Raw genomic sequence first — 23,877 nt, forward strand, 5'->3', positions numbered from 1 at the left:
GGGCGGAGGAAGGACGGGCGCACGCCATTGGTCAGCGGCGTGCACGTGGGAGGAGGGGCTGGTCGCCTAGGCAACGCGGCGGCGCCATGGTGAGAGCGGGCCGGGGGCGGTGGCGGGAGGCCGGGGGCGGTGGCGGGAGGCCGGGGGCGGTGGCGGGAGGCCGGGGGCGGTGGCGGGAGGCCGGGGGCGGTGGCGGGAGGCCGGGGGCGGTGGCGGGAGGCCGGGGGCGGTGGCGGGAGGCCGGGGGCGGTGGCGGGAGGCCGGGGGCGGTGGCGGGAGGCCGGGGGCGGTGGCGGGGGCTCTCCCCGGTACGGCGCTTCGTTCCCGGGGCCCGCACCACGGCGGGCCGGGGCTCCGGCTGCGGCCTGCTGGGGCCAGACCGCGGGGCTGCCCCTGCGCCCTCAGCTGCTGCGGGCGGGCAGCAGCGGCCTGTGCCCGGGCGGTTTGCTGGCGCCGCTGTAGCCGCGGGGCTTTGAGCTCCTGTGGGGAAGGAGGGAAGGCAAGAGCGGCGCTAACGGGATCCTTGAGCCGCTGGTTCGGTGCGGCAGTGGGTAAGGGCTGCGCTGAAGCGTTCCCCGTGGGCTGCTGGAGGACTGGTGTATGGATAAAAGGATTTAAGGCTTTGAAAAATCACAGAACCACAGAATCAATGTCAGGGATTGGAAAGGACCTCAAAAGATCATCTAGTCCAATCCCCCCGGCTGGAGCAGGAACACCCAGATGAGGTTACACAGGAAGGCGTCCAGGCGGGTTTTGAATGTCTCCAGAGAAGGAGACTCCACAACCCCCCTGGGCAGCCTGTTCCAGTGTTCCGTCACCCTCACTGAGAAGAAGTTTCTTCTCAAATTTAAGTGGAACCTCCTGTGTTCCAGTTTGTACCCATTGCCCCTTGTCCTATCACTGGTTGTCACCGAGAAGAGCCTGGCTCCATCCTCGTGACACCCACCCTTTATATATTTATAAACATTGATGAGGTCACCCCTCAGTCTCCTCTTCTCCAAGCTAAAGAGACCCAGCTCCCTCAGCCTTTCCTCATAAGGGGGATGCTCCACTCCCTTCATCATCTCCGTGGCTGAAGGGCACGTTGGCTTTTCTGAAATCCCCCTGTCTCGTTTCTTGCGCTGCAGTTTGTTGCTGTAGCTGCTCGGAGGGAACTAAAACTGCTCTCAGAATTGCCCCACGGCAACAAAGGGCTCCGCGTTCCCTGGCACAGCCCGCCTGTTCTTCCACCCCTCCCCACTTGCAGGGATGTTCTCATCAATCACACCGGAGCTCTGTAAACTCACACGGCGATATTCAGACATTGCACAGAAAATGTAATTGTTTGGTAAATCAAATAACCGATTCACTGTTAGGTGTTTGGCTTCCTAGAACCTGTTCTTATTTCCTGTAGTTGTTTGGGGAATTCCCCTAATTACACTTTTTCACTTTGCGTGCAGCCTCCCCTTGAATAAGACAAGACTGTGGTGGTGTTTCTGTGCTCTCCTAGGTCATTGCGTGATGCAATTTAGTGTTAACAGGAGCAGCACATAGCATCAGTTGATCAGAAAACATTTTTTGAGTAAATTGTATATTGGACTAAATTATATATTTATTGTACATTAACTTTTTATCAGTGGGAATAAGTAGATACACTTCTATAACCATAAATGTAGTCTAGCCTGTTAGATTATGAAGGTCTGGAGTCATGTGTTAGTGGCTAATTTTCTGCAGTATTTAAGTGATTGTCATTATAATTTTTTCAACAGTTAATCTCATCTAATTTTACCGAGTAGTTATATTTTCTAATTATTCCTTAATGCTTGATACCTTGTTCTCTGATGCTCACTTTCTTCTTTTTTTCCTCCCCCTGATCTTCTAGGGTCCAAAAAAGAAAAAAAAGGTAGGTAGGCAGAAATACGCTCAAGTTCACATACAGCGTTTTGGCCCTTGCAGTGTTCATTTATATAGTGTGCCAACACAATTCTGTTATTCTGGAAATTAAATGAGTAAAATTACAAAGCACTTCATACTGAAATTAAAGTAAGCATCAGTTACTTCTGGACTTAATGTCTACAAAACATTATTTTTAAGAGGTTATGCCATAACAAAGGTGCTGTGACACCATAATTGTATGCAAATATGTTTTTTAAAAGGAAAAAGTTGGGGTTTTTTTGGTTTTTAATCTGTATTTCTTGTGAGCCAGCTGGTCAGGCTGAATCAAATTTGAAAGAGGAATAGGCATCTCCAGGACGCTGAGCTCATGTCCCTTTTGTGAGGAGGCTGAGTCGTGTTTCTGCGGAGCAGCCAGAGAGAAGGTGGCAAGCGCAGCTGCTGCGGGTTTTGCTTGGCAGGGGGTGTCCGGGCGCAGAGCCAGTGCCTTGGCTTTGGGCTGCAGGCTGCGCACAGAACACGATGGGCAGGGAGCACAACAGACAGAAGCCCATGGGAAACTGGGTTGCATAAATTCATGCCCATGGATTATTATTAATGCAGGGAGAATGAAATTATCCACCCCTCCCCTAGGAAAGAACAGGCTCAAATGTATTCCTTGGAGAACTGTGCATCTCACCTTTGTCAGTACTGTGTTAAGTCATAAGCATGTGAAAACAAGTTGACTAAAAAGTGACTGTAAGTAATTGAAACAAGCAGATCTTCCGTTTTCCATCTTTATTTTAAGTGCCATTTTGTAGTGACAGTGTAGGTCCTACGCATTTGATTAAACCATCCCCTATCAATGCAGAAAGCAAACAAACACAAAATCAAACAAAATGGTAATAAAAACTAAAAACCCATTCAAGAGTCTTTCTTTTTGCTGGTAAGGAAAGAATTGAGGGGGTCATTAGCAAACATCGTCAAATCCAACAAGAATTATGCTGTTCAAGTCTCTTGAAAACAGTATGGCCTCATGCACAGATCCAATTATAAAATATCTATGTGTATCATCAGTGAGGAATCTATGAATGCTATGAATTACAGGACAAAAACAAGTGTTCTGTTTTGGTTAATCTGTTATATGACAGTAGATTTTGCATTTTAATGGCCTCATTTTTTTTTTAAATATATATCCAAATGGCAGAGAATTGAAAAAGAAGATAATTTCTGATAAACCCAAATTTAAAATACAGTTATTCTAGAATTAGCCTAGAGTTTGAACAGTTAACTGTCTTGAGTTGCAGTTAGGATTTTACAACAAAAATTTATTGACACTCATTTTCTTTTTATTGCAAACATTAAGTCCGGTGGCAAAAATAAAGTTAGTAAAGCTGAACAACTGAGATTACAGAAAGAAGAAGAAGAAAGGAGGCTGAAAGAGGAAGGTACTGTGCACTTCATTTATAGAGATTATGATGGCACAAATCACTTATTTTAAATAAATGGACAGAAAGTGATTTCCTAAACTGTATGTGGATCAATATCTATCTCTATCTCACAAACACAGGTGATTCCGCCTTCTTGTGTGGGCCAAATTCTATGTTACTTGTTACTGGAAGTCACTTTCCTATTGGAGCCATACTCTTTTCTCCAGTTATTTCTACTGTGATTAGGAACTTGGGAAGGAGATGGTGTCTTCTGTCTCTGCTGACTGACTGATTCTCCACTCACTTCTTCAAGATCTTTCTGTTGTATATCCCTGTAGCCCTTAAAGTGAAATCCCAGTTGTGTGATTTTACCTGTCCGCCCCATCTGAATGTGTCTGCTTTGGAGTTTTAGTGTCACAACCCCATACACCTGTCTGAACATCAGATCCATCTCTCCTGCTTCCCTTTCTGCCCTTAATCCAGCCTGGTGGGGGCTTGAGCCTGCTATGACTGCTAGTTATAGTAAGCAACTGCTAGTCACTAGTAATCTCGGTGATGGGGAGTCACAGCTCAGGTGAGTACAGGCAGATTTGAGAGCTGCCATTGCTCCTGCCTCTGTGCAGCACAGATAAATTTGAAGTGATTTGCACGTAGGCAGTGACATTCACGCCACTGTTTGGGAACATCAGGATTGATGCATAGGCTGTGCTAGTTTAGGCTTAGAGGTTGGAATCAATTTTAGTTTTCACATCCTCTCTAATTTTCTAGTCTCTATGGCAGCAAAGAAAAGCTAAAACTGGGATCAGAAGTCACTGATCCTGAAGAGGATTTCAACAAACAAATAGCTGTAAGATTGAAGTTGTAGGAAACCAAAGGCTGTAGGAAAGGAGAAGAGTGACACTTTGGGCTGAACCATTCAGACAGTTTTACCATCGAGTTTGGATTAAGAACCTGTGCCAGTTGAAGCTGTAGATGAAAGGAGAGTGCACTCCTGCTGCCATTTCTGAGAGGAAAAAGAGGGCTTTCTACTCCTTGTCTCCACATGAGTTGTCACAGGCTGACGGGGTAGCACCACAGATAGTGTGTTTTAGTATTATGATTCAAATTAATTCGGCTCATTTGGAAGATTTGTGCACAATATAATATACACACTCATGTTGTTCATTATTGTGGTTGTTTTGTCATTACACCTAATAAAAAAAAGGTTTGTCTGGTTTTATTAAGCAAAATATAACTGTGCTCTTGATATATTTCCCAATCTTCAGAGGAAGCCCAAATTCAAGCACAACAAGAAGAAGCAGCAAGACTTGAAAAGGAGAGAATTGAACAAGAGCTGATGAAAAAGCTTGAGGCAAAAGTTAGTTTGTACTCACTGAAAAAATCTAACCATATTTCTAAACTTGTGACAAGGTCTGCAAAACATTAATGATTTAGTGTGAGAATAAAAATGAATTCCCTTATGTCCTTAGTGTTGACAACAATGTAGAGGAAATTTTCTGTCATCAGTAGGTTAAAATTAATAATGAAATTAATAATGAAAAATCTAGCCAAGCCACTGAAAGATACTCTTATATAAGATCCCACAAATTGAGAAGGTCATGAGCTGGATATAAAACATAATGCATGTAAAACTGAGGGAAATGGTACAGATTTTTTTTTTTCTATAGTATTCTTTCACTAAGCAAATGTTTGGTGTAGTGTTGCTTTGATTCAGAAAAATTCCCCGAGATGAGATAGTCTTGCCTAGCTTTGATACATAAAGATGCTGCGGCTAAATACAATAACTTTTGCAATATGTCATACTCTGGTTTGAATAAATGCCTCTTCCATTTCTACTACACTTTTGATTGGATGTATTTTTTGTGTCCCACATAACTCCATTTGGTACAGCTGTGGCAAGAAAATTTTGGTATGGATTCTGTAAGTGATTACATGTTAGGGCAGATACATTGATTTGTGTGTGTGCATGTATATGTGTATGTATTAGAATATATATATATTTATTTTTCTGAGAAGACTGGAATTCAGAATTAAAACTGATTGGTAATATCTATTTTTTGTGTGTTTTCAAAAACAAAAGGAGATTTACTACCAAAAATAAAAGTCTGGTTGTTTGTTTTCAGAAAAAGTCACTCTTGCCTGTGCCTCTTGTCCTTCCCAGAGTATTTCCCACCCCCCCCACTAAGGAGGAGAGGAATTTAAAATATAGAAATTATAAGGAAAAAGATAAAACAATCTTGCATTCGTTTTCCCAACATATGCTTACATTTTTTAGCAGCTCTCATTAGAGCTAGTTCCAGGATTATGATATGGAAACCGTTCAAGTGAGAGGTTAACAATCATATGACATGTTAAGTTTATCATATGGCTCAGCAGCTAATGTGATGACAATAGCATACTGCAAACTACTGCAGTCTTCTCAATTAAATGTTTCGTAAAAACTCCACATTATCAGTATTTGGATTTGTTTAAACAACAACTCATTCAAATATCCCAATTCTTTTTTTCCACTTTGATGTAATATAATCGTAAGAAGTAAACCAAATATTTAACTCATCTGTTTGATATATACATTTTAATAGGATCAAGAACGAAGAGAGTCTGAACTAGCAGAACTTTATTCACTGGAACAAAAGTTTTTGTCTGCACAGCAGTGGAAAAGAGATTACAGAGCATACGCAAAGGTAAGCTTTCTTTCCAAAATCTGTCCACTGTCATAGAGGTTTGACAATGGACAGACTTTAGGCTATGTCTCCATTACAGGATCCAGAAGTTTCCATTTGTTAAATTTAGGTGTGTGGTATGACTGCATTTCAAGTTCCATCTCAAGGTAGTGACTGGCCATGCTCATTCTCTACTATCTTCTATACTTTGGTGTATTCAGAAAAGAAACGTGGGCAAAGAAGAGCCAGTTTTGTTCGTTCTACTTTTAAACATTCCACAAAAAGGCTCTGCCAGGGCTTAAAAAATATTTTTGTAGATTGGAGACAATTGACAACATTTGTTCCAGTGGTTCCTGGGTATCACAGGTCATCATTTGTAGAGAGGCTGGCCAAAACTTTGAAGGACATGGCACAAACCTAGGTCAGATATCAGGATTGGAGATGTATGAAGATGCAGCCAAGAGTTAAAATCTGCAGTTCAAAGTGATGTACGTGGTGGTTGAATCATCACCCATAGTACTATATACCTGTGAAATTTTGAATAGTAAGGTATGGAAATCGACTAGTAGAACATTTCGCTCTTGTGAATCCATGTTGCAGAAACATTCAGCAACACTCTGATATGAGATTGGGCCAGTTTGGTTCCAGGTAAGGTGAAAGAGACTTGCAGACACAAGGATTTTCTCTTTATCTTGTATATTGCTTAATCATTTATAAAGCCTCTGCAGAGCAAATTCAGAATCATAGGATAAATCACATTAGAAGGGACTTCTGAAATTCATGTACTTCAACCTCATGCACAAAGCAGGGCAAGCTCTGAAGTTAGATCAAGGTGCTCAGTTGGGTTTTGAAAATTTCTAAGGGTGAGGATACCACAGTATCTCCAAGCAACCTTTTTGAGTGCTTTGCTGCTCTCATTTTAACATTCTTTCTTTAAAAGCAGGTGGCATTTCCCTTGTTACAGCTTGTGATCATTGCCTGTCATGACACACTATCCTTGTACACCTCTGAGGAACGTTTGCCTCTTTCTTCTCTATAACCCCTCTCTAAGTACTGGTAGATGGCATTTGTTAGTCCTCTCCAGACTAACAAAGTTCAGCCTTTTCTCATGTGTCATTTTCCCCAGCGCCCTGGAGAAAAGGAGGCTGAGGGGAGACCTTGTCACTGTCTACAACTACCTGAAAGGAGGTTGTAGCATGGAGGGGGTTGGTCTCTTCTCCCAAGTGGCAAGTGATAGGATGAGAGGAAATGGCCTCAAGTTGTGCCAGGGAAGGTTCAGATTGGATATTAGGAAACATTTCTTCACAGAAGGGGTTGTGAAGCATTGGAACAGGCTGCCCAGGGAAGTGATGGAGTCACCATCCCTAGAGGTGTTTAAAAGGTGTTTAGACGAGGCTCTTAGAGACATGGTTTAGTGCTAGAGTTAGGTTAGGTTATGGTCGGACTCTTCCAACCAAAATGGTTCTATTATTCTGTGATTCTAACCATCTTAACATCCCTCCTCTGGACGCTCCGATGCCCCACTCTTGTGCTGAGGGGCACAAAACCGGGTGTCGCAATGCAGATGTGGCCTCAGGAGCCCCACGGAGGGAGCAGCCCTGGGCTGGCAGATCACCCTCTCCCTGATGCAGCCCGGTGTGCCCTTAGCCTCCCTTGTCACAAGGGTGCAGCACGGTTACTTCACAGTTGCGTCTTGACACCCTTGGGTGATTTTTATTACCTTTTCAGTTGATGACAAGCTCTGATTTTATTATATTATCTTTGTGAACAAGAGAATCTCTTGGTCGTTTCAAAAGGGGACAGTTGTTGTTTATGGATGTTTCTGAAGAGTATTTCTTGGAAGGAGAAACAGAAGATTTTTTTGTTTTCAAGACTAATGGCAAAATAGAACTATGATTTTAAAAATAAATCTTCAAATAAAATACTGGTAGATTATGGGAAATACCAGAGTTTGTATTAGTCTGTTGTTAGGAAGATTTAGGGCAAACGAAATATATGTTACCAAATGCTGGGTTTCCATGTTCATTTCTGAACAAATTCAGTTCAGATTAACAGATACATTTACAAATTATACTGAAATTGATCCTTTTTCTCAAAGAACAGGTGCTGTTGTTTTTAAGAATGTATTTTCCTGATGGTGAAACTGAAGCTCTCTTTTAAGTGCAAAGATGTTAAAAGAAGAAATCAGATGTGTTAACTATTTAAGACTGATCAATTTTTTATACAGGAGTTTCCAGTGTCTTGAGGGGTCACCTATTATTGCCTTTTTTTGAAATCAGTGGAGATGCTTATGGAAGTGGTTGGGAATGCAATTATACAAGCATTTTTGCTTTTTTGCTTTAAAAGATCCATTTTACATTGTAATGCAATGTTCAATAACATTGTGTTATTAATCTTCACAGTAAACAAGGAGGGAGTGTTTCCTTGATATCTTACTAGAGGGATGAAAAACATAACATTATACGTGATAAATTGATTCCATGAGCCAATGCTAGATTCAGGTGCAGAGTTAAGTGTGTTTAGCCTGTCGCTGATTTTTTTTTTTCTTTCCCCACCTATAGGAATGGCCAATAACCTGTTTGAAGATGAAATTATTAAATAAAAGGATATATAAGATTTCACATTCCCACCAGAGGTTTCTGTAACAGTTGAATTTGTGCCAGGGAGGACAAGGAAATCTCCTTCAGAGGCAGAGAAAGGAGGAACAAACACGTTGGAGTGGAAAGCTCTTAGGCAGCTTTATTGCCAGTGTAGGAATTTTCAGTTTTGTTGGCAGTATCTGGTTTGAAAACCATCTGCCTCTTCCACCTGCACTGGTTCCTCATTTATCGTCTCAGTCATTTGCACCTTCAGCTCCACATTTGTGGCAGGTACTGAATTCATTGCTTTTGTACACATGTAAGCTCTACCTTGCAGAACAGAAACCTCTGATAAATGAACACATATAAACAGCAAGTGTTAGGTGAGCAGAAGTATCTTAACACATTAATATTGAAGTAAAGCATTATTTTTCAGACATTATGGTAAGCCAGGTGGTGTTACAGTCCTGTTTAGATGCAGGTGTGAATGTATCAATGTATTTGTCTTTCCGAATCCTCCTTTTTCTTGTAATAGTGATGGTCATTTGTGCCACATACCTGTATCTACTTTTCTTTGAACATTTTCTGTAGTGGGAGCATTACCTCAGTTGTGATGGAAATCCTGACCCAACTGTACTGCAGGAAATAAATACTTTCATGAGCTTATGGCGTGACGATCAAAATGAGGACATTCAACTTGTGATGAAGAAGGGGGAACAGGTACTAAATGTAAGTGTTAAAATGGTATTTTTCAATTTAAGCTTACCAGAATGTATCCTTTATGGTCCCCTCTGCCCCCCTCCTTTTTTTTTTTTGTGGCCAAGTGATTGAAATTGGCCATAACCTTGAAAACACAGAAGGTTTTTTTTTTTTCCTTCGGTTTTTACATTTTTTTTAAATTACGAATTTATTGTTAGCTCTAAAGAAGATGACTATTGACTTTAAATACACAGTGCATTTAAGAGATTTGTGTGTAATGTTTCTACAGTGAGCTCTATTAATAGTATTCCAACATCCATCGTCCCTGCTATGTACATTTTAAAGAGTCTTGAGCCGGAACATATGAGGTCATGTCACATATAGATGCTCCAGTGGACAACAGCCTTATGGTGGAACACTTGCAGCCAGTAAAGGGTCACATAAGAGCAGGAGTTCCCAAAATGCAATCTACCAACCACTGATGGCTTGTTAAGCAATTTTAAGCAATTTGTGGCTGCTCTGTAAATTTAGCATTTTATTTTCACTTGTGCTAACTTTATAGTGGTTTTCAGAAAGTTAAGTGGGGTCTTTCAGAAATTGGAGGTGAAAGTCACACATGTAATACAGATGTCATTGGGCTGCTTTGGTTCTGAGTGTTACATTTCCTGTCTTGCAATGCTTGCTGGGTGCTGCAATTTTCACCTTCCGCATGCTGCCTTTTTCTGAGCCAGCAGGGAACATGCTAGTCCTTTCCAAGAGTTTCAACAGATAACTCCTCCCTTGATCTTCTGTGCCACCACCCAAGCAAAAAGCGTGGCAGTTGCCCACTTCTGCTCCTTCTCGCCACTCTTCTTCCCGCTGTCAGGTCTTTTCCTCTGCCCCGCTGTGTATTTCCCATCCAACACTGAATGCAGTTACAGCTCCTGCAGGTCCTGGAAACTTCTACTGCCTTGCACTGTACTCTCAGAAGGGTATTACGTGATACTGGAAGAGAAGCATTTTTGTTTCCCCCCTACTGGAAATGCAAGGTGATGCCAAACAGATTGTCTGTCTTTTCTGGGTCTAAAACACTTGAGCGTTTCTTTCCTGTTCTACGTGTTTTTAGAGGAAACCGTGAAACACAATGAGTGATGAGATCATGTAGCTCAGCAGTTCAGAGTTGACTGTCAAGGCAGGCCGTGTTCAAGGTGCAACATCAAAGAGACAGTCAGAGTGACTGTTCTGCTGCGGCTTTACTGCATCTTTAATGAGCAGTAGCACTGCAATTCCAAAAGGTTAAGAGGAAGAAGGGTCTGGCAAGTCTGGAAGGGAGGCATAAATATAATATGTCCTCCCTTCGTCTCAGTGCTACAGGTCACTTTGGCCAGCTAGGAATTTTTTTAGTTGTATACAAGCATTTAGATGTTAAGATATTAGCAGGTAGTGGAAGACAACGTTATGACAGAGTTCTAAACTTCATGGTGAGGATTGTTCTGAGAATTAAAATGTAATTGCTGTGTGTCTTTTTTTTTAAGATTTTATAGTTGAGATTATTGCTATAGAAAATACGGTTCCAAAATAAAACTGTAAGCTTTTCACTAAAACTAATTTTTGACCAAAAGGTTTCCTCGTACGACCAATCTGGTTCAATAAATCATCTATTTTATAAGCTAAGATTTCACAATCCACAAGTTAAGGAATGGAGGAGTTGGACTACAGGAATGAAGGAAGGCAGACTTGACTCTGGAATTTCCAGCACTTTGCATGGTTGGCTGTCTGATACTGCCAGCTTAGCACAATTTCTAGAGATAAAATGAAAAATATTGTTTTGCTGACTAAGATATGTTTAGGTACAAAGGAAGCAAGTTGGGCTCATTTTTTATAACTGAACACACAAGCATATTAAGAGTGGTGTTAAAACAGTGATACTTTTCCCACATACAATGTCTTCTAGTTAATCGAGAAGTTGCAGTTTCTTTTATTGGACACATCACCGAATGAGATAACAGAAAAAGAAACAGTCCAGTACCAGGAATCTATTCTGGAATTGCAGAATCTGCTGCATCAGAAGTACGATGGAGCTACAGACCACCTGCTTAAAGTAAGATTTTCTGCTTTGAAATTGTAATATGCACAATGCACAGAAGCTTAACTACAAGTTTCTTGTCGTGGTGGTTGGTTTTGTTTGTTCTTAAATTGTCACAGAGATTAGTATTTGAACTTCCAGATTTAGCATTTGGGTTTCCACAGCATGTATATAACAGATACCAGACTCATAATTCTTCAAAACTCCTGAAAATCTTATCTTTACAGTGGAAATTTCCATCATTAAGACATTTAAGATTAAATTATTGTGAAATTTTGTGAGATTTGGAGATGCAGAAAACAAGGAGTGCTGGATGAAATATCTTTCCTGTTTTGTCTCAGTGATTAAAATTAAAACTAGTTGACTGTACAAAAAGTTGCAAATGTGAAAAGCGGGTCATAAGGCTAGCTTGTACACATTTTTTAATACAAGTTCATATGACTAAAATATTTTTCAAACTAATATCTTGGGAGAGTAAAGAGTGTTTAAACACGAAAATGAAAATGTGCTTGGGAATCCATTTTCTGGGATGCATGTACAGGTAGTGATCTTGTTTGCTATTTTAGGTATATTAATCATATAGTAAGTATGTGTACCAAAATAATATTGCTAGAAGAAAAAAAAAAAGAAAAAGAGTAAAGGAAATCACAGAATGGTTGGGATTGGAAGGGACCTCTGGAGGTCATCCAGTCCAACCCACCTGCTAAAGCAGGTTCACCCAGAGCAGATCACACAGGAATGTGTCCAGGTGGGTTTTGAATGTCTCCAGAGACGAGACTCCACAACCTCTCTGGGCAGCCTGTTCCAGTGCTCTGGCACCCTCAGAGTAAAGAAGTTTCTCTTCATATTCAGGTGGAACCTCCTATGCTTCTGTCTGTGCCTGTTGCCCCTCATCCTAGTCCTGGGCACCACTGAAAGGAGTCTGGTTCCATCCTCTTGACACCCACCCTTGAGATATTTATAAGGTCCCCTCTCAGCCTTCTCTTCTCCAGGCTGAACAGACCCAGCTCTCTCAGTCTCTCCTCATAAGAAAAATGCTCCAGACCCCTAATCATCTTCGTAGCCCACCGCTGGCTCCTTCCAGTAGTTCCTTGTCCTTCGTAAACTGAGGAGCCCAGAACTGGACCCAGTACTCCACATGCGGCCTCACCAGGGCAGAGTAGAGGGGGAGGATAATCTCCCTCGACCTGCTGGTCACACTCTTCCTAATGCACCACAGGACACCGTTGGTCTTCTTGGCCACAAGGGCACATTGCTGGCTCATGGTCACCCTGTTGTCCACCAGGACTCCCAGGTTCTTCTCTGCAGTGCTGCTTTCCAGCAGGTCCACCCCTAACCTGTACTGGTGCCTGGGGTTATTCCTCCCCAGGTGCAGGACCCTACACTTGCCCTTGTTGAACATCATCAGGTTCTTCTCTGCCCAGTCCTCCAGCCTGTCCAGGTTGTGAACTGGTTGTATGTTCATAATGAAAACCCTCTGCAAATTAAGAAAAGTTAAATTCTTTATTGTCTTTACTGAGTTTAGGATTAAACTCTCCTAATGTAATTATAAGTTCACAAGTTTTATATTGACAAAAATATAAAACAATTTGTGCAGTGACCGTGGGATAGGAGTGCATTGTTGCTCAGTAAATCTTTTTTTTTTTCACTTGTCCTGAGAAGTGTTTTTGAAGGCAATGATGAAGGGAGATACAGGCAGTACCATTGAAGGGGATAATGTAAGGTCCCGTATTTGGCAGTATTTGACTGACAGAATTGATGAAATCAGAGGAAGAAAAAGAACGTAGTTCAAATTTTAACAAAGAGATTTGAGTTTATGACTGTAATGTTTTAGTATATAAATACTACATACCTGAGCTTGCATTTTTATTCCCATATGTCTATTTTTTTTTATTTATTCAAGTGTAAATGTAAGTAAATCAAAGTTATATCAATAAGAAGAAAGCATGATTGAATCTGCTTTTTCCTTTGTAGTCAGGTAATATGCATGAAGATGCTGACTCCGGAAATATGCAGGCAGTCATAAAGGATAAAAATGTTACTTTATGTATTTGGGCCAATCTGAAGAAGAAAGTAAGGTACAGCATACTGAAATTCTTAATTTGGCGTGAGGCCTGGCCTTGTCTACCCAAGTCACGTAAACACCAAGGACCAGTTTCTTGTAATCTCTTTCATGTTGAGTAGCATTTATTCTACAGACTGCCAAGTGATGGATTTCATACCACTCTGTTTCTAAGGAAGGTACTGGTTACATCAGAGTTTTGTTAAAGAAATGAGAGTGGTTTACATATGTATATACATATAAATATATATATATATAATTTGTTTCTTAAAATGCTACTACAGAGCTCTGTTACTGCCAGAGCAATTTTTAAAGGAAAACAATAAAACTCATGCAGAGAATTGAAATTCCTCTGGAAGTAATGTTTCTTGCTGTTACATTAAATAGTTTCTAAGCTGTTACAGTTGCTTGCAAAGTGGTGAATTATGTTTGTGCTCAGTTCTCTGTTAGATAAAAGGTTCTAGAGCCCAAGGTGGAAATATCCTCCAGTGTTGGTTCTGAATCTAAGATTTTTTAAATTAGGTTACCATTTAACAGATGTATTTTTCAAAACAAGATTTATGAGCAGACTTCCTTCTCCTACTCTACGAATATGAGGAATAAATAGGTAAAAGGACTTTGCCTTGGCTAAGGACCTGTTGCTGTGGGCTTTGCGAAGGTCAGTAGAAGGCTGGGTCCTGAGCAGTGTCAGACTGACCTGCAGGAGGAGCCCATTTGGGTTAGTGTTAAAGCCTTTTGATCAGCTTAGACATGCACTTAAAATTTTCAACCAAGATTAAAAAAATAAATGATGCTTTCCTAGAAGATTTTTAGAACTTGTGACCAGCTGATCTTATCCAGAAATAAGTATTATATGAATCATTCTGGTTTGGGCTGAGCAGGAATTGCAATGATCAAGAAACTTCTGTATCTGATAAAAGAACGCAAATTCACAAGTTAGATACCTGACTTGATGCAAGTTGATGTGCTGCCCTTAGCCTGTTTCCTACACTGTCACAAGGATCAGTGGCTGTGTAATACTGTTGATTATCAAAATTACCTTTACATCTGTGTATCGCTTTGGGTTTCATGTGGAAGATGCTGAGACATAGGCAGCTGGTGACTTCACATATGTAGGATTTGCCCATGAAATTAGTCTGTTTTACCAGGAATGTACTGTGTAGAAGAGCTGCTGTCTGGTTCTGCCTCATTGTCGTCCTATCAGGACTGTTATTTTTGTAGCTCCTGATCCCTTAATGCAGTTACAGCTTTTCTGGAGGAGCTTACAGACAGCTGTCAGTACAGGACAGGGTGCATGTTTTGACATCCCACTCTGTTTCCTAGTGTGTGCCATGCAACAAAAGAGAATTTAGGTGACTTTTTGATTTGAATGCTTATGAAGAAATATAAAATAAGTGCTGCAAGTCTTACTAAGGAATGTTATTTTTTCAACTGTTGTTTACAGGTTCAAAAATCACGTGTTTTATGATGCAAAGCATGGATTTGATCTTTCAAAGTCACTGGCTGTGAACAGTGTTGCTGTTCGCATATTGCATACTCACTATGATCATGTATCTCCACTTTGGCTGCAGTGTCAGAATGTGCCAAAATTGGAAGTCTTAGATAGCCAAGAGTTAACTCAGCATTCAAAAGACAATGTTGAAGAACCAGAAGAAGAGGAAAAGAAAGCCAGAGAAGAGCCCAGCATGCCTGCTGAAGGAGAAATGTGTTCTGATGGGAGAAAGGTAGGTAAGAAGCTTCGCCAAAGAATGTTCCACATTGTTGTTGTTACTCAGGGCCCAGTCGCAGTGTAGCAGCTTCTAAACGTGTCCTGAGCGAGCCAAGTTCTTAAACATTTTATAGAAGGCGGCAACTTGTGTTAATAGCGTGTCATAGATCTTCTCAAGGGAATGGAAAGATGGTGACCACAGATTGTGGTACAGAAGGTAGAAAGGGAAGTTTGGACAGAGTGTGATAGTTGCCATGCAGCTGGCATGCATGAGTTGGCATTTGATTGGCAATTTAAGAGGAGGAACAAGCCGTGACGAATGTCAGATGCTGTTGTAAGATATTCCCATAAATCTGTGACAGATGTCCAGATGAATGGATCCTGCTTCTGAGAAATTGGCAGCCTGTAGAATCACTGCAGGAATCCAATATGAGGAAGATGAGCAGTGTGCAGAATCGGATTCAGAGTTTGGCAGCATCTGCAACCTGCAGATAAAGGGCTTGGGTTCTCCGTCTGAAATTTCTGCACAAATAACTGTAAAACATCATCTTTTTATGCCTTCTTAATACATTTGAAGCAACAATCTTTGCCTTTTTCCTTTTCAGTCCCCGACACTTTTGTAGTGAATCAGTGGCTGAAATCCCGCACTTTTTTTTTGTTCCTTTTTCCTTTTGTTTAGGACAAATCTCGTTTTTTGGCAGTTTTCACCTCCATTTTTCGGACTTTCCTCAAGCTCCTCACTTCATTCCTTCTCTTTTTCTTTCCCAGGTCTTACTCTCCTTATCCAGTTATGTGAATTTTCCTGTTCCCTCTGAAGAGTCCACGTCTTTCAGCTGCTGCATTCTCTCCTCCTGTGTGGCTCTGCCTTGAGTTCTCCCATGTTTATGTGCATAAACATTTTGTTCCCTTCACCTTCTGTCCTGTTTCAGGAGATGAATGTTCTTCCCGTGCGCTGGCAGGCACAGCACAGGGCACAGGAGATGTCTCCACATGGATGACTCATACACTGAGCTGCAGTTTGTCTGTGCTGTGCAGTCTGCTGGGACAGGGCGGAATTAGTGTCTGGGTTGGAAATTTGGCTGGAAATCAAGGGTAATGTTTTGGAAATAGAGAAGATTATGAGAAAGGGAACAAATATCATGGGCAAGGCACAGGCTATCACTGCAAGTGGGGATTCTGGAAGAGTTTCAGTACGGCTTTGGATTCAGCATCGGCTTGAATTTTCTTTGTGTCACACTTCCAGCTGTAAAGTCAGCATAAACGTAATTTTTGAGTGCACACACTGCTAAGAAGGCTAAGTGCTTGTATGGTATTTGCAGAGCTTGAGATGGAATTTGCTGTGGAGAAGAAGTAATTATTTTATGTTTATGCGTCTTTAACCATAACTATTTTTGCTAGCTAGGTAGAAATGATTTTTCCTAAAACCTTGACCCTGTAGCAAGGTCGGTGCAGATGTTGCTGGAGGAATGGGACTGTACTCCTTCTCCTTGGACCTCCTTCAAGGAGGTGCTACCCTCTTCTTTATTGTGTCTGTCTCTGACTAATGAAAAAATGTCTTTTGCTTTTTATATAGTCTGCTATCTCATTCAAAGAAAACAGCGATAGCCCAGCTGGTATAAATGAGACAACAGAGGAGGACATTAGGAAGAAATCAGAAACCTTGGACATACCATCACGAGGTATTTGGTTAGTTTTTATGTGCAGCATTACAAAAGTACTTATTCTAAATATTTTATTTTAAATATGGAAACATTGTGATATAGATCTCTGTCAATGGAACAAAGTTTATAAAAATATTAATGTTTTGATAACACTTGAGTTTTGTTGACATTTCTGTTAATGATTGTTAAATGCAGGTAGAAAAAAAGGACAGATAGGAAAATGGATTTTGCCCCCACACTTATTTCAATTTATTTATTATTTATGTTTATATTAATGTACGTGTTTATTATGTTTATGTACACTTGTGTATTTTTATGCATATGTTTATGTATGTTTATGGGTGAGACACACAATCTTTATGAATTTGCCAGGCTGTCTGGTGAGACTTGACTTCCTCAGGAAAAAATGATTCAAATGCATGTAACGGTAGGCACTTGGGTTGTGTAGGCATTGCTGAGTATTACTTAAATGTGTGCTTTAAATGAGATACATGCAGATACACTTTGCTAAGAGAGGGCCTAATTCTAGGAACTAAAACTGTTCATCTGTCCCACGTAAGTTACAAATTTCTTCTCTGTTTTGGTGTCCTTTGGTTTAATGAGTGAGTTTTCTTGTAGCACTGTCTTAAACAGAACAACTGCACCCTATTCAACGTAGTTTAGCTGAACTGGACAGCCTTTTCCTTGTAGTAAAAACAAACAAAAAAAACCCCAACCCACAAACCCCAAAAAACTCCACCCCATGACACTATCTGCTGAGCACAGTCCAAGCAACCAGCTGTCAGACTAGACCCTGAAGACTGCCCAGACAAGGTGATTTTCAAGAGAATATAAAGAACTTGGGCGTCATTTGGAGGAATTTGCTATTTTATTTCCGTAAGACTTTGAAAATCCCTGCCATAGTATTAGGTGAAATGTATGTGCACAGAAGTGTACTAATTATACCTGAATGTCTTCAAGCTTGTCTGCTTTAATAAGGAGAGAAGGCTTATGGAACTACACTTTTGCTGGCATGCTAATGGTTCGCAAAACCATTCAACCACTCTTCAGAGTAGAATTTGAAAGGACACTCAGTTACCACAAATGCAGTGAAAACAGGCAGCCAGGTGAATGAGAGGAAAAAATCAGGAATGCAACAACAGGGAAAAGAGCGAGAACTACTGCAGTTCTCTAAATTTAACTTCATTGTACCAGCATTAAGAAGTTAATTTAGCTTGGGAGAACAAACAGTTTTGCTTAGAAGATACTGAAGTATATTTGTATTATATTTAAAAAGCAAGTTAAAGTGCAACCTACCACTGTGGCTGGTAGTAAAATGGTTTTTACTTCCTGTAAATGTATTGATTAGAATAACTGCAAAAGGACATTATGTTGTTGTTGTGTGAATACAATAGAATAAAACTTCTGCACAATGCAACTAAATCTGACGTTATAAAATTAACACTGTTTCCACTTGTTTTTTAAAAAACTTGAAGACAGTTTATATAGATATTTGTCATTTTTTGAGATTATCTCACTCTCTAAGAGCAAATATCATAACGTGGTGGCTATTTTTACAGTATTGAACACTTTTTCTTGATCCCCACCAGTGGTAACTTCTGTTCTCCTTCTGTAATATCCAGTGCAATGTTTTATGTGGTCTTGTGGGTTTTTTGTTGTTGTTTTTTTGTGGTTTTTTTAAGAAAATATCTCTAGGCATTTTTGTCCGTGGTATTGATGCCTTCTAATAACATTTTCCAATTAATTAAAACTTAAATGCGTGCATACATGCAATATATACGTAACTACGTGTGGAAAAATAGGAATTATCTTTATTATCTGAAAATCATTTCATGTTAAATCCCTCTTGCTCTTCGTAAGTATCTTCTGTCTTTCACCTTCAGCACTTGACCTATAGTACCTCATATCTTTTTATTTGCTTCATTTCTTTTCATACCTATACAATCTTACTAAAACTGTCCAGAATCTACTGTATTTTGTACTTGTGAAATTTTTCTGTGATTGATGAAGTGACTCATTGTCAGTAAAACCTTTTTCCTTTATAAAGCATTTTGAATTGACTACAAAGTTAGAGCAGAGATTAGTCTGTTAAAAAGCTCATTACCAAAACAAGAAGTGCTTTTTGTTGTGCAGCTGTCTTTCCCCACATTTCAATTAATTGTTAAAAGTTTTGGAGAACACCAGTAGATGGTGCTGAAATGCTGCAGAGTGTGAAGCACTTCAAGCACATGGGCTTTTTGTGCAAAAGTGAAAAATAACAGGAGTGGGAAATCTCAGTGTCTTAATTTAAGCACCAAGTTAACTCAGGTTGTTTGCTTATTTTTTTAGTTCAGGATCCACTGCTACAGGAAGAGACGAATGAAAAAGAAGAGACAAATGAAAAAGAAGAGGCGAATGGAAAAGAAGAGACGATAACTGATGAAAACATTGTTGATTTGCAACAGTTTGTACCAGTGGGTGGTGTGTACCACATTGATGTGCTGCGGCTTCCACCTCAGGTCAAACAAATCAATGACTGGAGCATGGTGGAGGTAAGTGAGGCGACAGCTTCCACCCCATGCCGTCCTCTTCCCTCTCATCCTTAAAGAGCTGTTCCTGAGGTGCGTGTCACCACTGTACAGAAGCCGTGGACATGATTTCTTGAGCAGCAAACTAGAAAACCAAGTTTTCTAATCATTCTTCAGTTATGCTTGGCCAATTTTTGGAGCAGCTGGAGGGAAGAGATCAGCCTGCAGGTAGAGAGGTGTGTGCTCAGTCAGTGCTCATCGGCATGGCTGACACAGAGTGTTGTGCTGGAAAATGCTCTTGGCCAAAGGAAAAGCAAAGAGAGAAGTTCTTAGTTTTTCATGTGTGAAAGGATGGTAGCGGAATTACTGCCAATTCAGTTCCAGGCTCTGCAAGGTATTTGAGGACTATAGCCAACGTGTTCTAGTTTTCCCACTAGTGGAGCCTGATGCAGCACTAACCTACATCACAGTTTTTGCTGTGAAGCTGAAAACCTTTAATAAGTGAAATTCCCATACAAAGGAAGTGGGACTGTGGGCAGATCAAGAGGCATGGGATCTCCATTCCCAGCTGAAAATACAGACCTGCGTTACCAGTTGTGTGTGACCTCTTTCGCTCCCTTTGACACTGTGTGAACAAAGTGCTTTTTGTCTCTCAGGTGCTCTTGGTTGTTTTGGAGACAGTGGATCTATTAAAAAATGCCTCTGCCTGCTGTGTGGCGCTGCCTTCAAGGTGCCATCAACAGCACGTGCAAGGTTCAAAGGCCTGTTGGTAGCCACCCTTCTGCTGTCTTCAAGGCTGTAGCTGGAAATGGCCAGTACTAGCAAACCATTAACACTAATAAATTTTAAACAGAGTATTAGCAAACTCCGCAGGCGATTGAAAACTGGACTTGAAAACAATTTAAAAAAAGTAGGCTACTACATTTTCTAATAAAAAATGTTATCTGTTCTTGTGCCATCTTGCCAAAGTTACTTGATGTTGGATTGGAGGCATACCCGTATCCCCCAGAAGAGGCTGAAGATGCCGCACAGCCGCTGATAAAGATAACCCTTAGACTTTCTGACAGTGTGATGTATTTCGAAGATCCTGTGATAGCCCGGTGGGATCCTGCAGGTATGAACTTAGGACATAAATTTATTTTAAGTTTGAATAACGGAATTTATACCTGAGTTTGACTGTTTCCAGAAGCCAGCTGTAAAGATAAGACACAATTCAGAGCCCAGAAATAATTTCGAGACTTCAGCGTTAATTGATTTAGGATTTGGGGGTTTGTGGGATTTTTTTTTTTTTTGTCCTATTTTGCTTCTGCATCATATCTAATAGTAGATTGCTTGTTTAGGGTTTTTACTGTAGCTTTTTATCATGAATGGAAAAACAATACATGCCATTGAATGGGTACACCTGTATCGCGCAAATCAGATTTTGCTAGGGTGAGGCCATGTGAGGTCCACTTTGAACCAAATTAGCTCCTACCTACATGTATTAGTATTAAAATATGAAAATTAAATATTAGAAACCAAATGTGATATTATAATTAGACAACTACAACATACCTCTGACTTTACTTTTGTCAAAGAGCATAGAACCTATTAAAACAGTTTGATATTTGAAGTTTTTCTTGAAAATGAGCTTGTGGACTGCTATGTAGTAAATAAGACACGAGTTACATTAGTATTTATATTTCTTTTGAGATGGAGAAGCTTTTCTGTCAAAATTAGCCCAATCTTGTACTTAAAGACAATTAAAATGAGGGAAATTTTTGCTTTTAATGAGTTATCTTTATTTTGTGCCTAATATTTTATCTTAACTGTGAATATTGGTTAACCTAGGATGTCTTTACTAACTAATTCTTCCCCAGCACATATCACAAGCAGAAGCTTTACATATACATCGTAGTATTTTTGCATCCCTTTTGTAAAGGCCAACAGTGGAGAACTGATGGCATCAGCAATATAACGTATGAAACCCAAGAAGGGAGTGTCACCTTTGCGATGAGTGCCTTTTATACAGTAGCACTTCTCCAGGATGCTCATCTCAACATGCCCTATCAGGCATGGGAATTGCGACCTACTGGTGTGGATGAAGCAATACTTGTAGTTGCTGCAGTCTTTGCGACAATTCAGATACACATTAAGGTACTGTAAATATTTTTTTTGTTTTTTTAAATAAAACATTTACAGATTTAAGAAAATAATTACATAGGGAAAATTTTACAGTATCCTTTATTAAGAGCTTGTGATGCCTCCACGAGAGGAATTTGAGTCTCATACTGCACCAGTGAAAATGAGGGAGGATCTCTTCCTTTCCAAGCATTGTAGGGAGCAGTACTGGTGATTTAATTAGAGTTATTTTCTGTGATCTGGTCAGAATAAAGCATCTGTATGATTGTTCTGCAAAGTTCCAGTAAGTGCTTTGATATTGAGACTACCTTCCTGACTTCAAGACTTGTACCAGCGAGAGACACACAAATTGTTCCTCTCTCCCTCCAGTTATACCAAGAGAAATAAAAACATTTCAAGTAGCCTACAACTATTGCTACTTGTTCCTTCTAAAGGTTCAAATTATGCCTGATTATCCATATGCTCATTGCTGGATGAATCAGTAACAGACATGATTTTAAAAGAGTTGGTATGAGCATAAGCATGGGCCAGTAGAGCAGTGTCATTTCTGAAAACCTACAGAAAAGGGTCTTGCTTCAGGATTTGTGAATGAAAGTTTACAGCCCAGCATTGTGGATAATGTATGCAATATCCAGAGGAGCAAAGATATTAATATTTGATGCCTAAAGCAGAAAATAGCTTTCGTGACTAGTAAGTTGTTGTCACTGGTTTGTACAACAGGGTAATCAGTGTATGTTGTCTTCAGTAGTGGTGGAAAAGAAGAATGTGCTTTCCCACATCACAGGAAAATGGATAAGTCCAGTTGACCTAAGAGCAGTTTTGAAAAAAGCTGGTGTGAATATTTTCCCAGGAGAGTATTCTCACAAGTATGTCTCTGTGAGCCAGAAGGTGAGTGGATGTTTTTCCTGTTGTGTGTGTGGGGTTTATTTTTTTTTTTTTCTTCCTCCACCTATTTTTTACTTGAGTATCATTTTCTTGTATGAAGACCTGTTGTGCAGAATCAGGTGACATGCATACAACTTAACCAGAGGATACTGGTTAAAGCAAACTTTGTCTTACATTTGTATATCACAAGGAATTTTTTATATATATATATATATAAAAATCAGTCTAACTTTTTTTTTTAACATGCACTTTTGCATTACAGGCTCCCCTGGCAGAAGTTAGGGCCTATCAACAGATGGCACTGGTTGCATCTGCTTTTGCTTTTGCCTGGAGCAAATGGAATCTAGAAGCAGGTCAAGAGCAAGTAGTGTTCAAGGTTTGTGGATTTAGACTAAACTTCTACAGAAACCCAGCACAGAACTCCAGCACAGTTAAAAATGCACGAACAATCAACTTCTACAAGTTGTGGTCGTCTCAAACATTTTCTTCAACCCTTGCCTATGCTTTTAGTGCAGCAGTTTTAAGATTTAGAGTTGACTACTTATTGTTCAGTGTGTGTCAGTGAGAGTTCAGAGCCAGCTTCTCTGCTCATGCATTTGCGAGGTCTGTAACGGGACCCACATTTGCTAATGTGCAAGGATGGGTAAGTGACAGGTCAGCTATTGAGCCTTTAGCCAAAGCTGAGGTGATAGAGCTGGATGCCAATTTTCTTTGAGTATCCTACTGTAGGGGTCCTCTGAATAGCAATCTGATCTGCAAGTTTCATAATTAACATCTGGGAATTTCTTCTTGTCCATATGGCTATGAAGGAGGGAAACAAGCCACTTCAGCATTGATTTATTTCTGTCTGTGAACCAACACACATATGGCTAAAGCTTCTCACAGGTAGAGAAGAAAATACTCCCAAGTTGGGGTTGTAGATACAGAACGTTTAAATCTTGAGATGCTCTCCCACCCTTTTGAGTTAATTGCACATGACATACAAACACTTAGTCTAATACTTAATCCCAGGACAAATTATGCCTGTTGCACTTAGCTACTCTCTCCACGTGAATCAGGAGCAGCAAGAAAGTTGGAGTGGTCAAACCTTGCATTTTACAGAGGCAAACGAGAAGGAACATTTTAATATTGATACAGTACCTGGTACACAGTCTCTTTGGCACAGAGAGCCAGTGCTGTGTTGGGAGTTCAAAGCATGACCTTAGTTTTGTTTCTGCATTACACTCATGAGTATCATAGAATTTCATAATGGAATTTATCCTCTGTCAGTGTCACAAGCTTCACCTTACAGCACCATTTTTTTCTGCAATAGGTAAGTGAGCACCTTAAAGCAGATTCTGTCAGTGACAAAGACTGGTCTCTTTACCTGTTCAATGGTCAAAAGGCACAAAAGCTCAAGATCACTGAGACTAGTGAAGCTTTTTCAGAAGAGCTAGAAGAAGATTCTGAATTTCATTCCACGCTCCTCCATATGCTTAAGGACTTTGCCAGCCAAGAAGCAATTGATAAAGTGGAAACAGCTAACTTCTTGTTTATTGATGTTGTCTATCAGCTACTACTTGCTACAAGAGTTTTAACATACTCTTAGACACTGCATGCTTTCCTTTAAAACTTTATTATCAAAAGCATTCAATAAAGTTACATTT

General features: G+C 40.2%; 1 protein-coding gene across 4 annotated transcripts; it reads left to right on the forward strand.

Annotated features, from left to right (window-relative positions):
• The first annotated feature begins 53 nt into the window (after positions 1 to 53).
• DNAI7 (dynein axonemal intermediate chain 7) lies at positions 54 to 23,825 on the forward strand. 4 transcript variants are annotated; one of them, XM_065632605.1, is made up of 17 exons: positions 478 to 551; positions 1,862 to 1,882; positions 3,218 to 3,299; positions 3,422 to 3,855; positions 4,547 to 4,638; positions 5,864 to 5,965; positions 9,115 to 9,252; positions 11,156 to 11,302; positions 13,262 to 13,365; positions 14,794 to 15,073; positions 16,631 to 16,736; positions 19,047 to 19,249; positions 20,195 to 20,339; positions 21,147 to 21,361; positions 22,067 to 22,234; positions 22,494 to 22,607; positions 23,544 to 23,825. In XM_065632605.1, the coding sequence occupies exons 4-17, from the start codon at positions 3,837 to 3,839 to the stop codon at positions 23,817 to 23,819; spliced, it is 2,109 nt and encodes a 702-aa protein (XP_065488677.1). In that variant the 5' UTR covers positions 478 to 551; positions 1,862 to 1,882; positions 3,218 to 3,299; positions 3,422 to 3,836; the 3' UTR covers positions 23,820 to 23,825. The 4 variants fall into 4 exon arrangements, with proteins under 4 accessions (XP_065488669.1, XP_065488693.1, XP_065488677.1 ...); XM_065632597.1 differs by lacking the exons at positions 478 to 551; positions 3,422 to 3,855 and adding an exon at positions 54 to 89; XM_065632621.1 differs by lacking the exons at positions 478 to 551; positions 3,422 to 3,855; positions 13,262 to 13,365 and adding an exon at positions 54 to 89 and having other exon boundaries at positions 14,921 to 15,073.
• The last annotated feature ends 52 nt before the right edge of the window (positions 23,826 to 23,877 follow it).

This window comes from Caloenas nicobarica, chromosome 1 (assembly GCF_036013445.1).
Source record: "Caloenas nicobarica isolate bCalNic1 chromosome 1, bCalNic1.hap1, whole genome shotgun sequence".
NCBI classification, from domain to species: domain Eukaryota; kingdom Metazoa; phylum Chordata; class Aves; order Columbiformes; family Columbidae; genus Caloenas; species Caloenas nicobarica.